Source organism: Hyperolius riggenbachi, chromosome 3 (assembly GCF_040937935.1).
Source record: "Hyperolius riggenbachi isolate aHypRig1 chromosome 3, aHypRig1.pri, whole genome shotgun sequence".
Taxonomy (NCBI): domain Eukaryota; kingdom Metazoa; phylum Chordata; class Amphibia; order Anura; family Hyperoliidae; genus Hyperolius; species Hyperolius riggenbachi.
Window position 1 is genome coordinate 292,205,063 of NC_090648.1, and position 16,676 is coordinate 292,221,738.

Consider the following 16,676-nt stretch of genomic DNA (forward strand, 5'->3'; position numbering starts at 1 on the left):
TGACCACTACGGATTGTGTTCCCCTTATGGACCAGAGAAATTTTCACATTTCTGCGCTCCTCCCATTCATTCCCCAATAACTATATCACTACTTATCACACCTAAATTATCTATACATGGTTTTATTTGCCACACACTGGGCTTTTTGTGATTTTTTTAACTACCCGTATTTTTTGGACTATAAGATGCTCCTGACCATAGGACACACCTAATATACTAAACCTGGTGCATCCATGAAGAAGAGGCATCTTGTAGATTATGCCCCTTTGTACCTCATGCCCCCTTATACCTCTTGTGTCTCCGTGTCCTCCTCTATGCCCCTTTGTGTCCCCCTTGTGTCCTCCTCCATGCCCCTTTGTGACACCCTGTGTCCTCCATGTGTCCCCATGGGTTCTCCTCTGCATGGGCACAGTACAGTGAGTCCCAGACATTGCGGCGGGTTGGAGGTTCGTATTGGCAGGGGGTTCACAAATCAGGAACTCCCTGCATTTGGACTATAAGATGCAGTGAAGTAAAGAAAAAGTGAGTTTTATAGTCCAAAAAATACAGTACTTTATTTTCTATACATTTTAACCACTTGAGACCTCAGCCTTTACCCCCCCTTAAGGACCAGCGTGTTATTTTATGATCAGGTCAGGTTGCAGGCAGAGCGATCAGATCGCCCCCCTTTTTTCCCCCCTATGGGGATGATGTGCAGGGGGGGTCTGATCGCTCCTGCCTGCCTGGGTGTTGTGGGGGGGGGGGGGGGGGGGGCACCTCAAAGCCCCCCTCCGCAGCGAAATTCCCCCCTCCCTCTCCTCCCTCTCACCCCTGGTGATCGGGGCTGCACAGGACGCTATCCACCCTCTGCAGCCAGTGACAGGCTGTCCTCTGTCACATGGTGGCGATCCCCGGCCGCTGATTGGTCGGGGATCGCCGATCTGCCTTACGGCGCTGCTGTAGTAGCAGCGCCGTTCAATGTAAACAAAGGAGACAAACGTCTCCTGCGTTTACATTTAGTCTGCGAGCCGCGATCAGCGGCTCGCAGGCTATTCACGGAGACCTGCTTCACTGTAGATAAAACACACATTTAATTTGCCCATTTGTTAACAATACAAGGTTCACAGAATACAAGGCTCATTTTCCTGTGATTCCACTAATCTGGTGTATCAGATCATGTGTGCTAAATGCCCCAAAGTTATTTATGTGGGAGAAACTGGACAAACTCTGCGCAAACATATGAACGGACACAGGCACTCTATTAATACCGAATCTAAACTCCCAGTTGTTACACACTTCTGTCCCAACGGGCACAGCTTGAATGATGTTCGTGTCACTGCCCTGAAGGGTGGTTTCAAATCGTCGAAAGATAGATTAATAGTAGAGACAACATTTATAAATTGGTTCAAAGCTGTGGACAAAGGCTTGCATAAGGACAAAAACTTTTTATACTGGTATGAGGTTGATGATATTTAATGCCATAACTCTATCTCAGCCTATATTGCATCCACTCTACTTGCAGCTGAACTTGTGAACTCGGAATTTACAATGCCTCTGTGACAGTCTGAGTCCTAATTGTGTGAAGGATTTAGTAAACAAGGGGTCTAATCTATTAATCAGTAAACAACCTTTCACCCCATTTAGATGTTGTTTCTTTTAAGGCATCTTAATGACAAAAAAAAAAATCTATCTATCCCCTTTTGATGTTGCATGTATATAGCTGTCTGTTCCAACATCTTGTAAGCAAACATGATTTAAGTCTGATGAAGGCTACACAGTCAAAAGCTCGCTTACTCTTATTCTTATAAGTTAGCCAATAAATGGTATCATACTGACTCAAAACTTCTTGCTTTTACTGATGGCTAACACAGTACAAAACTCTACTGCTACTGGCGAATATATTATAACAGCATGTTTTTGCATAGCTTATTCTTTCCAAGCCTTTTTTTTGTTAAATACTATGTAATTTGCAGGAAGAGGTTTTTGAAGGAACTTTACCGATTATTAAATCATGTGTGGATGGGTATAATGTTTGCATTATTGCCTATGGACAGACCGGCTCTGGAAAAACTTATACCATGATGGGAAATGATAAGAAACCAGGAGTAAATATCAGGTATGTTGACTAAAATCAGGTATTTATCTTAGTTATTTTGCTTAAAGGATACCTGAGGTGATGTGACATAATGAGATAGACGTGTATGTACAGTGCCTAGCACACAAATACCTATGCTGTGTTCCTTTTTTTTCCTTTCTCTGCCTGAAAGAGTTAAACATCAAGTATGTAAGTAGCAGTTCCTGTCTGAGTCAGAACTGGGTCAGACTACAGTGTGACCATTACTGATAATAAATTACAACTATAAAACACTTTCCGAGCAGAAAATGGCTTCTAAATAGCAGGAAGGAGATAAAAAAGGTCAATAGTTCATAGATTTTAGCTCAGATATACTTCAATGAATGTGTCATTGAGAAAAAACTATAAAGCAGTAAAAACTTAAAAAGTAGATTTAAATATAAAATAAAACTGTGGAATATCTTAAAAAGTCATTTTTAGGAGGATCGATACAATTGTTTATTCATTCGTTTATTTTCACCTCTGGTGTCCTTTAACCACTTCAGGATTCTGCGTACGCCCCTGAATCCTGAAGTGGATTGCATGGAAACGGCGGCTCGTATGAGCGGCTGTTCCATGTCAGTTCACGGAGGGTGTCTCCGTGAACACCCTGCGAGCCGCGATGTTTCCCGGTGTTTACATATATACGGCCCGATTCCCCGGTGTTTACATATATACGGCCGTAGAGGAGATCGGCGATCCCCGGCCACTGATTGGCCGGGAATCGCCGGCATCTGATAGGCTAAAGCCTATCCTATCCGGCGCAGGACGGCTTTCCGTCCTGCGCCGCACACAGGGGACGGGAGAGGGAGGGAAGGAGGCAGAGGGAGGACTAGTGCTGCGGAGGGGGGCTTTGAGGAGCCCCCCCGCTAGGCACAGCAGCGCGGCGGCGATCAGACCCCCCCAGCAGGACATCCCCCTAGTGGGGAAAAAAGGGGGGAAGTCTGATCACCCTGCCTGATTTCTGATCTGTGCTGTGGGCTGAAGAGCCCCCGCAGCACAGATCAGCCAAACCACCCGGAATCCGCAAGTGTTTAAGGCCATGTATTTAACTACCTATGTTATTTTAACTGCAGTATGGTGTTGTCGTATGTTGTTGCAGAATGGGTGTCTCCCAATAGTGTTATAATATAACAATTTTTGATATGAGGAAATTTTGGCTGTACAGGTTAGCGTGTTATGGATTTAAAGGCCCCAAATCCAAATACTATTGAAGTCTTTGGTGAAGAGTTGGACACATACCTTTTGGATTAGAAACCTGAGCATTTAAGCACACCTGAAGTGTGAGGAACATGGAGGTGGACATATAACAATGCAAATTGCCTGGTTGTCCTGAGGATCCTCTGCCTCTAATACTTTTAAGGTAGCCATACATATAGTGATTCTGATTCAATTAACAAAGCGATCGACTTTCTTGGGGAATCAAATTCAGTATGGTTGATTGAAAGTTTATCGACTAGTGTCCCACACAGTACAAGCAATATCCTAAACATAATATCAGCCACTTTTCATCGATTGGGCATACTGGAACACACTCGATTTACTCTCGATTCAATAAAGTGATCAATCGTACAGCAAAATTGCTAGATGTATGGGCACCTTTAATGATAGACCCTGATCAAGCAGATTAGGTGCTCTGACTAAAGTATGACAAGATTATCGAAATACCTATTTCAGGTGTGGGATTCAGACACTGCTGCAGCCAAACATATCAGCAGTACTGACAGACAACAGGTATTGTTTAAAAGGAAATAAATATGACAGCCGCCATACTGCTCTTACTTCAGCTGTGGCAGTGCTAAGTGACAACATCCTAAGGAAAAGGAGAAAGAAGCTGCAAAAGTACCAGGGCATGAAGATCTAGAGATCTGGAGAGTGAAGGCCAAATTAGTTCCAGTGGTGGTAGGAGCACGCCATCTTTGGCCTCATAAACCATTGACTCAGTAGCAGCATGCAGTGACAGTCTGCTGTTTTTGTTTAGTTAAAATTATTCTCTTGTATTTAAAAGGGAACCAGAGACGAACTTAAGAAAAAAAAAGAAAAAGCTTTTATACATACCTGGGGCTTCTTCCAGCCCCATAAGCCTGGATCGCTCCCACGCCGCCATCCTCCGTTTCCTGGATCGGCGGTACCAGGTCCCGTCACTTCCGGCGGACGCGGCCAACTGTCCGCATCACAGGGGCTCCCTCCATGTATGTATGCGTGAGGCTGCGCAGTAGGCAGCCTCACGCGTACATACATGGAGGGAGCCCCGTGTGATGCGGACAATTGGCCGCGTCTGCCGGCCGACTGGCGGCCATGACAGGATTCGGCACCGGTGGATCCAGGCAGCAAAGGACGGCGGCGTGGGAGCGATCCAGGCGTATGGGGCTGGAGGAAGCCCCAGGTATGTATAGAATATTTGTCCTGGGGCCTCTGGTTCCCTTTAAAAGGAATAGACAATTTAAACTGACCTCTACACAAAGCATTAGTATGGCCTTATTGAAATGAACCAGTTCAGTTATGGATACCGGTACACAAAAAGAATGCACTGTAGCTAGAAATGGTAGAGCTTAATTAATAAGGGTCATAGAGGACCTCGTACATGTAAAAAAGGCGAAGGATATATCCACTATTACAGTATCGGTCAAAATTAATGAGTTTAATCCCCTAGATATAGCCGCTATTTAAATATCAAATTATGAATGTTGTACCAGTTAATTCCGACCTAACCTAACTGTACTCTTACATACAACCATCCCTCTACTGATCCCTAACCCCCCCTCCCAGCGCTAAACCTTACCCCCCCCCCCCCATGGGGGTGCCTAACCTTAACCCCTCTGGCAGCGGCCGCTATATAAAGTCGTAGTTCATATTCAATAGTCAGTGTAGTAGTGCAAATTCAATGTAGTGGCCGCAGATGGAAATGTTATTAATTCATATTATTATCCTTTTCAATTTCATTATACAGTTTTATGTAGTCACTATACAGTATAGTAAAAATAGTTATGGCTAGCAGTAGTTTATCCTCAAACAGAAACAAGCAAAGTGTGGCTACAAATAGCAGGAAGCCTCTATTACCACTAAGCTACTAAGCTACCGCTATTTTATTGGGCTCCTCTGGCACCCTTTTTACCGGTGTTAGGGCCTATTTCCACTACACCCGGATTCTGGATGCAGAAAACTACTCCAATGAATGCCTATGGGAAATCTGCATCAGAAAAATCGCGTTTATTGGGGCGCCCTTTTCAACTGATTGGTAGAGGACCATAGATACCCAGGACAGCCCATGTAATTAAATGTATTCTGTCTTAAAGTGGATCCGAGATGAACTTTTACTCATTGCATAATTGTGTTTCTTTCCTATTGTTTATAGGGAATTCCTCAAGCCAAATACTTTTTTGTTTTTGTTTTAATACTCTAATTCCCTATAAACTACACACGCCCACAGGTTTTCAGAGAGCCAAGGCACTTTCAGACAGTAGCAAAGGCTCATGGAAGCTCAGTCTGGGCAGGAGAAGGGGGAGGTATTACTAGCCAGAGATTTCAGAGGCAGAGGGGAGGAGGAAGGATTTTTTTTTGTGCTCAAGATGCAGATAAGCCTGCCTCTGTGTAATGTTTACAAACAACATGGCTGCTGTCATTGTATCACAGGAATAATCAATCATATCAATCATATTTAGAGTTGGGCCGAACGGTTCGCCTGCGAACGGTTCCATGCGAACTTCCGTGGTTCGCATTCGCGTCCCGCAGGCGAACCTTTGCGGAAGTTCGGTTCGCCCCATAATGCACATGGAGGGTCAACTTTGACCCTCTACATCACAGTCAGCAGGCCCAGTGTAGCCAATTAGGCTACACTAGCCCCTGGAGCCCCACCCCCCTTATATAAGGCAGGCAGCAGCGGCCATTACGGTCACTTGTGTGCCTGCATTAGTGAGAGTAGGGCGAGCTGCTGCAGACTGTCTCTCATAGGGAAAGATTAGTTAGGCTTAGCTTGTTCCTGGCTGCATACCTGTTCTGTGAACCCAACACTGCATACCTGTTCTGTGAACCCACCACTGCATACCTGTACTGTGAACCCACCACTGCATACCTGTTCTGTGAACCCAACACTGCATACCTGTTCTGTGAACCCAACACTGCATACCTGTACTGTGAACCCACCACTGCATACCTGTTCTGTGAACCCAACACTGCATACCTGTTCTGTGAACCCACCACTGCATACCTGTTCAGTGAACCCACCACTGCATACCTGTTCAGTGAACCTGCCACTGCATACCTGTTCTGTGAACCCACCACTGCATACCTGTTCTGTGAACCCACCACTGCATACCTGTTCTGTGAACCCACCACTGCATACCTGTTGTGTTCAGTGAACCTGCCACTGCATACCTGTTCTGTTCAGTGGACCCGCCACTGTATACCTGTTCAGTGAACCCGCCACTGCATACCTGTTGTGTTCAGTGAACGTGCCACTGCATACCTGTTCTGTGAACCCGCCACTGCATACCTGTTCTGTTCAGTGGACCCGCCACTGTATACCTGTTCTGTTCAGTGAACACGCCACTGTATACCTGTTCAGTGAACCCGCCACTGCATACCTGTTCTGTTCAGTGAACCTGCCACTGCATACCTGTTCTGTGAACCTGCTACTGTATACCTGTACTGTTCAGTGAACCCGCCACTGCATACCTGTTCTGTTCAGTGGACCCGCTACTGTATACCTGTTCTGTTCAGTGAACCCGCCACTGTATACCTGTACTGTTCAGTGAACCCGCCACTGCATACCTGTACTGTTCAGTGAACCCGACACTGCATACCTGTTGTGTTCAGCGAACCCGCCACTGCATACCTGTTCTGTTCAGTGAACCTGCCACTGCATACCTGTTCTGTGAACCCGCCACTGTATACCTGTACTGTTCAGTGAACCCGCCACTGCATACCTGTTCTGTTCAGTGAACCTGCCACTGCATACCTGTTCTGTGAACCCGCCACTGTATACCTGTACTGTTCAGTGAACCCGCCACTGCATACCTGTTGTGTTCAGTGAACCTGCCACTGTATACCTGTTCTGTGAACCCGCCACTGTATACCTGTACTGTTCAGTGAACCCGCCACTGCATACCTGTTGTGTTCAGTGAACCTGCCACTGTATACCTGTTCTGTTCAGTGAACCCGCCACTGTATACCTGTTCAGTGAGCCCCAAGAAGACTAAGTCGCTCCCAGTCCCTCCACACAGCATGTCTGCCTGCAGGCTGCTTGACTACCTTCTCCGCCACCACCAACAGGGTCAGGGACTCCAGGCGGATTGCTGAATTTTTTAGGCCGCTGCTAGCAGCGGCCGCTGTAATAATTTTTCTGGTGCGTGTACATGACTGCCTAATTTTTCTGGCTGCACTGCGGGCAGCTGCAACAACAAAAGAAAAGGCATGTACATGCGCTCATTCCCCTTCGTGATCATTACCTTGCCGTGGTGAAGGGGCTTGCGTATCACAATGAAGCAATGACCGGCGCCTAGATGAGTGTCTCCGGGGGCACACAAAAGATAATAAGGTCATTGCTTCATTGTGGTCAGACCAAATTTGATCAGCTGGACAGTCACTGTTCTGTCATTCAGCTACATCAGCCAGGCGACCATATGGGCTGTAAAGCCACCAAAACCTGCACTCTCGCCATGGTGCGCACCAGTCCAGCACGGCCGTCACTACACAAACAGCTGTTTGCGGTGCGTTACACGGTGAGTTTGGTGTGTCAGTGTGAAGCAGTACCTTAATTACACTACCTGATTGATGTATACACGTGCAAGATGTTTTAAAGCACTTTAGGCCTGTCATTTAGCATTCAATGTGATTTCTGCCCTTAAAACGCTGCTTTGCGTCAAATCCAGATTTTTCCCGGGGACTTTTGGCGTGTATCCCACTCCGCCATGCCCCCCTCCAGGTGTTAGACCCCTTGAAACATCTTTTCCATCACTTTTGTGGCCAGCATAATTTTTTTTTTCAAAGTTCGCATCCCCATTGAAGTCTATTGCGGTTCGGGAACTTTAACGCGAACCGAACCTTCCGCGGAAGTTCGCGAACCTAAAATCGGAGGTTCGGCCCAACTCTAATCATATTCTGTTAAAGCTGTTTGCAGCTAGATTTGCTGTGTAAACTATCTAAACTTCAGGTAACATATATGGACAAGTTACTTGTTATAGTTAGTTTTTCATCTCGGATCCGCTTTAAAGGGAATCTGATGTGAGAGCTACATGGAGGTTGACATTTAATATTAACCTCCCTGGCGGTAAGCCCGACCTCAGGTCGGGCTATGCCGCGCAGGAGGATTTCTCAGGCCCTGCTGGGCCGATTTGCATAAATTTTTTTTTTTGGTACACGCAGCTAGCAATTTGCTAGCTGCGTGTACTTCCCGATCGCCGCCCGCCGCTACCCGCCACCCCCCCCGACCCTTTGCGCAGCCTGGTCTATCAGTGCCAGGCAGCGCTGAGGGGTGGATCGGGACTCTCGATGACGTTATCGATGTCGATGATGATCGTCGCCATGGCGACTGGGGAAGCCAAACAGGAAATCCTGTTCTGAACGAGATTTCCTGTTTGCACTGGTCGCCAGAGGCGATCGGAGGGGGTGGGAGGATGCCGCTGCACAGCGGCTATCATGTAGCTAGCGCTAGGCTAGCTACATGATTAAAAAAATCAAAATAAAAAAAAGTAAAGAGCTGCACTGCCCCCTGGCGGTTTTAATAGACCTCCAGGGAGGTTAAACAATGCAAATTGCCTGCCTGTTCTGTTAATCCTCTGCCTCTAGTACTTTTAGCCATAGACACTAAGCAAGAGTAGCCATTTCTGACAAAAATCTAACAAGATTAGCTGCATACTTGGTTCAGGTGTGTGATTCAGACATTACTGCGGCCAGAATGGTCAGCAGGACTACCAGGCAACCGGAATAGTTTAAAAGGAAATAAATATGGCAGCCTCCATTTATCTTCCACTCCGCTTCCCTGAAAGGAGATTAAATCGTAATGATCTACTTATTTAAAGGGAACCTAAACTGAGAAGGATATGAATTTTTCCTTTTAAAATAATACCGGTTGCCTGATTCTCCTGCTGATCCTCTGTCTCTAATACTTTTAGCCACAGCCCCTCAACAAGCATACAGATCAGGTGCTCTGACTAAAGTCAGACTGGATTAGCTACATGCTTGTTTCAGGTGTGCGATTGAGCCATTACTGCAGCTAAAGAGATTAGCAGGGCTGCCAGGCAACTGGTATTGTTTAAAAGGAAAAATCCATATCCCTCTCAGTTTAGGTTCCCTTTAAAAAGACGTAATGGCTCATGGTGAACATTGAGGGGACCAATAGACAAGTGTGCCCTTTAGGACCAAACACCAAGAAATGCAATCCATAAACATCAAAATGGTTCTTTAATGTAAAGACCCTGAAAAAAGTTAAGTATTGGTACTTTTCCACAGGAACTGTTCCAATTCATATACTAACAGATGTCTTCCTGAAAGAAGAAAATGTAGAGCTACTTGCGTTTATAAAAAAATAAATAAAAAAGAAAAAGAAATGATGATGATGACACTGCAGCTCTTCTTTTCCCCCTTTAGTTGTACTTGATTGACATATGTCTTTTTGCATCACCAGTATCTAAGCAGCTGCCTATTTTAGCTCTGAAGTTTTGAAAGCATGACTCTCACCAGACACTGTAGCTCTGATGCAGTTAAACACATAATCCCAGACACTCAATAACAATCTTAGCTCTTTATAGCACTGAGCCACTATATTAAAAGTGCCATAGGATTCATTTGCTTTGCTGTTGCCAAGAATGCCATCTGCTAATGTATTCCCAGTTGAGTGGTTTGGGAGGCACCACAGGCTTCTGATGCTGCAATTGTTATTCAGAGAGAAAACTACATACAGAATAGAATAAAAACAAAAGCTTTAACCTATTAATGCAAAACAACTTGGTTTTCAGATTGACATTAATTAAGCACTCAAATAAAACTACCCCCCCCCCCGGTATTGATTATATTTTGTTTCCTTTGTGATCCAATAATGGGATACCGCTATTGTTGAAATCTGATGACCAAGCATTCAAACACACTGTTTAATCTACTGTACTAATCTAATGCTGTACAAATCTACAAAATAAGAGTGTGTAAATAAATGGCTATGGTTATACAATGACAGTTATATGACAGTCTACTGTACTTCATAACTACGGTGATGGAAAAGCCATGCATAGACTGCACCACAGAAGAGTTTCAAAATTCCTCAGGGCCAGCATTTATGGCAAAGGGGCAACTGCTCTGGGTTCTCAGGGGGTGGGGGCTCAGTTTCTCCTCCCTACCAGTTACCTTCTCTCATTGCTTCCACAATCCACTATGCTGAGTGTTGCAGGTCAGCATGACAAGGTGCTTACGATATTTATGTGTCATGGTGCAGGCTGTAGCCTTTCATCTATAGACGCCCAGGCGCATGCTACCCTGTGCCACTGTGCATGAAGGTACTAGGAAAAGCAGGTTGGGGCAATATTAGGTGTACAGTTGAGGGCATAATTTTGCTGTGATTTTTTTCAGATGACATACTGTAGCTCTGTACTAATTGCCCTCACAACCCCTCATTCATCTGACATAATAAACACCACCAACCTCCAGCCCAAAGACAAAGAATCATAAATGTATTCAGTGCAACACTGCATAAATTTACGTTGCGGTCTATTTCCCCTCTCAGCTGTCGGCGCCCAAATTACCTGCTTTGGTGTAGATGGCATCATCCATACTCCTATTTCAGGTTTCCTATAAAGGGGATCTGTCATGGTGCAGCTAGCATTGTAGAAGCATGCATCACTAAATGTAACAGACTTCATAGTTACATGGAGACTACATTTTGGTAAATCACACATTTACAGAAAACTCTTCATGTTATATTTGTAACAAACATTTTTCCCTTTCAGATCCATCAGAGAACTTCTGCATATATGTCAACAGAGAGAAAAAATTAAATATATTACAAAGGTAAGCTTAACAACTCATAATAATTCTCTTACTACTTAGAAAGTGAAGCACAATCTTTTACAAGCATTCACAAGACAACACCAATGTTCATTCACAGGTTTTAGGTCATTAACCTCACTGACGGTATGATTCTTTCCTGTTTTTAGGGTCTAAAAGCCATATATTTTTTAATGATATCTGCAGCAGCCCCTGCACACACTCACCTCCTCTCACCTCCCCATGATTACCTCTCCCAGCAACTTTTTTCTTTTACTCTGAGCCTGACCCGGAGTTACCGCTAGGGATGTTAACTGGTATCCTAAACCTTTTGAAATGGAAGACCTTGGTGGCAGTTTGGTTAGAATTAATTTCTGAGTATGCAAACATAATGCAGCTATGGCAAAGGAGTTCCTACTCATATGTTGTTCTTTTATTACACTTTACACTATGTGGAATGAAAAAAATAAAGGTGTGTGTGTGTGTGTGTGTGTGTGTGTGTGTGTGTGTGTGTCCGCCAGCTTTGCAGCAGTTGTTTCTTAAAATCACTGCATGGTCAACAAGTAATACAGCACCCTTTAATTCAGAATACACACACACAATACATATATTTTAATAAGATGATACAAATATTACATATAGAACAACTTTTTCTTAGACAAGGTTAATAAAATAGCCTATATGTCATACTGTAATGTTACAGATAGCACAGCCTGATGCTAGTTTCACAGCCAAAGTCAGACTTCTTCTTCAAGGCATATAATACAGGAAAATGCTGTGGTTCCATGCTTGCCCCATTTCCCAATCCACACTCCAGACAACCTTACAGAGGCAGAGGCACCGAACTCGCTGATATAATACAGATGCTGTGACTCCTACTGTATTTTGCCTGAGGAAGCGGGATGTATGGCCCGTGAAACGCGTTGCATTGTTTTTTGGAGTTCCGAATAAATTGTTGACTGTCTGAATCGCAGTCCTTGAGAAGCAAAAAGAAGGAGAAGTAAAAAGGCGCTACTCTGTCTCCCTATCCTCCCAATCAATCAGCTGCTTAATTCTCAAGGTGTGGGTATCCCTTTAATCCCCACCAAACATAAAAATAGACAAAAAACAGAGAATAGCGCTCGTATCCAAGTTTGTAATTGATAGTTTATTTATCTATACATAAAAAATATCTAGCCTTTGGAGTTAAAACCATATAAGCATAAAGGGTTTCATATACAAGATCACTTCAAAAGTTCTCCACTATATCCCCTCCTGCATATGTCTTCTAAAAAAATAATAATAAGTGGAACAATATAACTTCATTCATGCCATACACACTGTCATGCATACCATGGAGCCACCTGAATCTCTAATAAAAATTCCCCATAAAAAATTCTCCAGTAAAATACGTGTAGATAAGTGTATTGGGTCAATCCGCCTATGCGTTTATAGCAGTCCCCTCCGTTATCTCAGAGTGTCTATCCACCTGCCGCAAAGGACGCTTTCAATCACTTGTGCGTTCAGTCACTTACGCGTCTTGCAGCTTTTCTAATTTTCACATGCGGGCTCCGGCCGGTAGCCTCGCAAGCAGGACTCCTCTCTCTTTCCGTATCGCCGCTCCCCCGGTATGGCGTCCGTTTGCAAGCTCCTTACAGCTCCGTGCGCTCCGGCTGCACAGCTTTCCGGGTGATTGGCCAGTTGGGAGTGACGTCACTTTCCTTTCCGGGCTCCTGCGTTCCAACCAGCGTTCCAATGCGATTTCCTGCTTTCAGAACTCCCATATGCAACCATGCACCTTGTACTGTACGTGCTTTTGTTGCAGAATGTAGGAACACTGCGTGGATGCTCCTAGAGCCCTTCACATCGACATGTTTCGATAGTATACGACTATCTTCATCAGGATGAGGGATACCCACTGGCCACCACTTCCTGCTTTTTATAGACATCCAATCTATCAAATCTCCACCTTTCCTTAAAGGGGAACTCCATTCATTACTCATAGTTGCCCTCAATTCTCTAAGTCTCAATTTTTCACCCTCCATAGATTATTTTTACATTTTCTAAGCGTTTTTAGGCATTTATTGGGCTTTTTTTGAGCGTTTTTAGGCATTTATTGGGCATTTTTTGAGCGTTTTTAGGCATTTATTAGGCATTTTTCAAGCATTTTCTGGACATTTTCTGATCATTTTTCAGTCATTTTTTGAAAACATCCTCCTAAAAGCTTCCTCCTAAAAGCTCCCCCTCTCCCTCCATAGAGACCCAGGTGATCCATGCACTCAGGTGGCTCCCATTCATCTCATTGCAAGAAACCAAACATCTCCCATTCTTCATTTAGGCCATTAGGTACCATAGTGTTTAGATTAAAAATCCATTGGCTTTCTTTTCTTGACATTTTTGCTATGTAGTTTCCCCCTCTGGGGTCTCTCCGGATTATTTCCAATCCAAAAAATATCACATTATTCAATTTGCTTCCATGGTGCTGTCTAAAATGTTTGGAGAGGGGATGCCCCTCCCAACCCTTCAAAATATTATTAAAATGTTCCCCTATACGCTTATGCATTTCCCTCTTTGTACGTCCTATATACCTTTTGCCACACGGGCATATAAGGCAATATATAACCCCCCTGGTGTCACATGTTATTAATTCATCAATACTGTATATTTCCTTCCCCTCCTTTACTTGTAAAATTTTGGCATATCCCTTAGTTCTATGACAGTTCTGACACCTCCCACATCTTACAAACCCCTCCCCCTGAATCCTTTGTAGGTCCCCTCGATTATGATTGGCCGTAGCTATTTTCAGGCCTATATTGCTTACTTTTCTAAACACAAAAGAAGGATACTCTGGCAATATTTCCCTCAAAATTTTATCGCCTTTCAGAATCCCCCAGTGCTTTCTAATAATCCCCTTTACACATCCTATTTGTGAGTTGTATTTCAAATTCAATCTCATTGAAAAATCTGCAGTATCCTGCTTTTGTTTTTTTTCTAACAATGTTTTCCTCTCCATTATCCCCACCTCCCATTTCACTTGTTCCAGAGCATCCTTCTCATATCCCTTCTCCATAAATTGTCCCGACATTATATCGGCTTCTTTTTTATATTGCTCCTCCTCTGTACAATTCCGTTTAAGTCTCATGAATTGACCTTTGGGAATGTTCTCCAACCATGCCGGTAAATGGCAGCTGTTGGCCAAGATGTATCCATTCACATCTGTGGCTTTCCTATAGGTTCTAGTTTTCAGTTCCGCTCCCTCTATATAAATAGATACATCTAGAAAATTAACTTCCCTCTCACTTACCTCTGCTGTAAACTTCAGCCCCCAATCATTATTGTTTATTTTATCCACAAACTTCCCCAAAGCATCTGTCGAGCCCCTCCAGACGAGCAGGACGTCATCTATAAATCTCTTCCAGAGGACCAGGTCCGCGCCCGGTCCCTCACACCCATATACATGGGTGTGTTCCCAATGGGCCATAAATAAATTTGCATATCCGGGCGCGAACCTGGTCCCCATTGCCGTCCCGCTCGTCTGGAGGTAACTATCTCCTCCATATTCAAAATGATTATGTGTTAATACAAACAAAACTGCATCCTTAATAAATTGTTTCTGCTCACTCTGTAACGAATCATCCAAGTTTAAAAAATGTTCAATGGCCTCTATACCCTTTTTGTGTTCAATGATGGTATAAAGGGAAGTAACATCCAGGGTGGCCATTATCCACCCTTGCTCCCAATTCAAATTTTCCAATATGTTCAAGATATGTCTGCTGTCCTCCAGGAAGGCGGGGGTATCCCGGACATACCCTTGCAGGAAGGTGTCAATGTACCCCGATAGGTTGGATGTAGACGAACCAATCCCCGAGATAATCGGCCTTCCTGGAGGATCAGCAAGACTCTTGTGTATTTTAGGGAGGTGGTAGAACCTGGCCACCCTTGGATGCTTAATGCTAACAATTCATTTCCCTTCTATTCAGAATACCAGCATCACATGCTCCTTTCAGGAGGCATTCCAGTTCCTTTTCAAATATCTCGCTGGGGTCCCTCTTTAATTTCTTATATGTATTTTGATCCCCCAGAAGTCTTAAGGCCTCCCTCTCATAGTCCTCTTTATCCTGCACAACAATTCCCCCCCCCCCCCCTTTGTCCGCAGGACGTATAACCACCCGATTATTCAATTGTAGATCTTTTAGAGCTTTCTTTTCATGTGGTTTTAAATTATCCAAAAAATTAGATCTGGGTTTCAACTTCCTCAGATCCTTTTCCACATAGTCCTCAAAAATTTGTATTTCCTTGCTTACTTCGCTCACAGGAAAAAAGAGGGAAGGCTTTTTTAAATGTGTGTGTCGGAAAATATCTTTAGGCTCCTCCTTTGTGACAGGATTCCTCTGGAAATATTTTTTCAAGCACAATTTTCTGGTGTATTTCTTTATATCTACATAACTCTCAAATTTATTTAATTTACATGTGGGGGCATAATCCGGAGAGACATGTGGGGGCATAATCCGGAGAGACCCCAGAGGGGGAAACTACATAGCAAAAATGTCAAGAAAAGAAAGCCAATGGATTTTTAATCTAAACACTATGGTACCTAATGGCTTAAATGAAGAATGGGAGATGTTTGGTTTCTTGCAATGAGATGAATGGGAGCCACCTGAGTGCATGGATCACCTGGGTCTCTATGGAGGGAGAGGGGGAGCTTTTAGGAGGAAGCTTTTAGGAGGAGGTTTTCAAAAAATGACTGAAAAATGATCAGAAAATGTCCAGAAAATGCTTGAAAAATGCCCAATAAATGCCTAAAAACGCTCAAAAAATGCCCAATAAATGCCTAAAAATGCTCAAAAAATGCCCAATAAATGCCTAAAAATGCTTAGAAAATGTAAAAATAATCTATGGAGGGTGAAAAATTGAGACTTAGAGAATTGAGGGCAACTATGAGTAATGAATGGAGTTCCCCTTTAAGGAAAGGTGGAGATTTGATAGATTGGATGTCTATAAAAAGCAGGAAGTGGTGGCCAGTGGGTATCCCTCATCCTGATGAAGATAGTCGTATACTATCGAAACATGTCGATGTGAAGGGCTCTAGGAGCATCCACGCAGTGTTCCTACATTCTGCAACAAAAGCACGTACAGTACAAGGTGCATGGTTGCATATGGGAGTTCTGAAAGCAGGAAATCGCATTGGAACGCTGGTTGGAACGCAGGAGCCCGGAAAGGGAAGTGACGTCACTCCCAACTGGCCAATCACCCGGAAAGCTGTGCAGCCGGAGCGCACGGAGCTGTAAGGAGCTTGCAAACGGACGCCATACCGGGGGAGCGGCGATACGGAAAGAGAGAGGAGTCCTGCTTGCGAGGCTACCGGCCGGAGCCCGCATGTGAAAATTAGAAAAGCTGCAAGACGCGTAAGTGACTGAACGCACAAGTGATTGAAAGCGTCCTTTGCGGCAGGTGGATAGACACTCTGAGATAACGGAGGGGACTGCTATAAACGCATAGGCGGATTGACCCAATACACTTATCTACACGGATTTTACTGGAGAATTTTTTATGGGGAATTTTTATTAGAGATTCAGGTGGCTCCATGGTATGCATGACAGTGTGTATGGCATGAATGAAGTTATCAGGGATG

General features: G+C 44.1%; 1 protein-coding gene across 1 annotated transcript in view; it reads left to right on the forward strand.

The window, feature by feature from the left end:
- The window catches only part of LOC137563701 (uncharacterized), a 103,184-nt gene that overhangs the window by 26,907 nt on the left and 59,601 nt on the right, over nt 1–16,676 (forward strand). The window contains exons 9-10 of the mRNA XM_068276504.1: nt 1,953–2,095; nt 11,029–11,089. Of these exons, the coding sequence (XP_068132605.1) occupies nt 1,953–2,095; nt 11,029–11,089 (204 nt within the window). The remainder of the gene's footprint in view (nt 1–1,952; nt 2,096–11,028; nt 11,090–16,676) is intronic.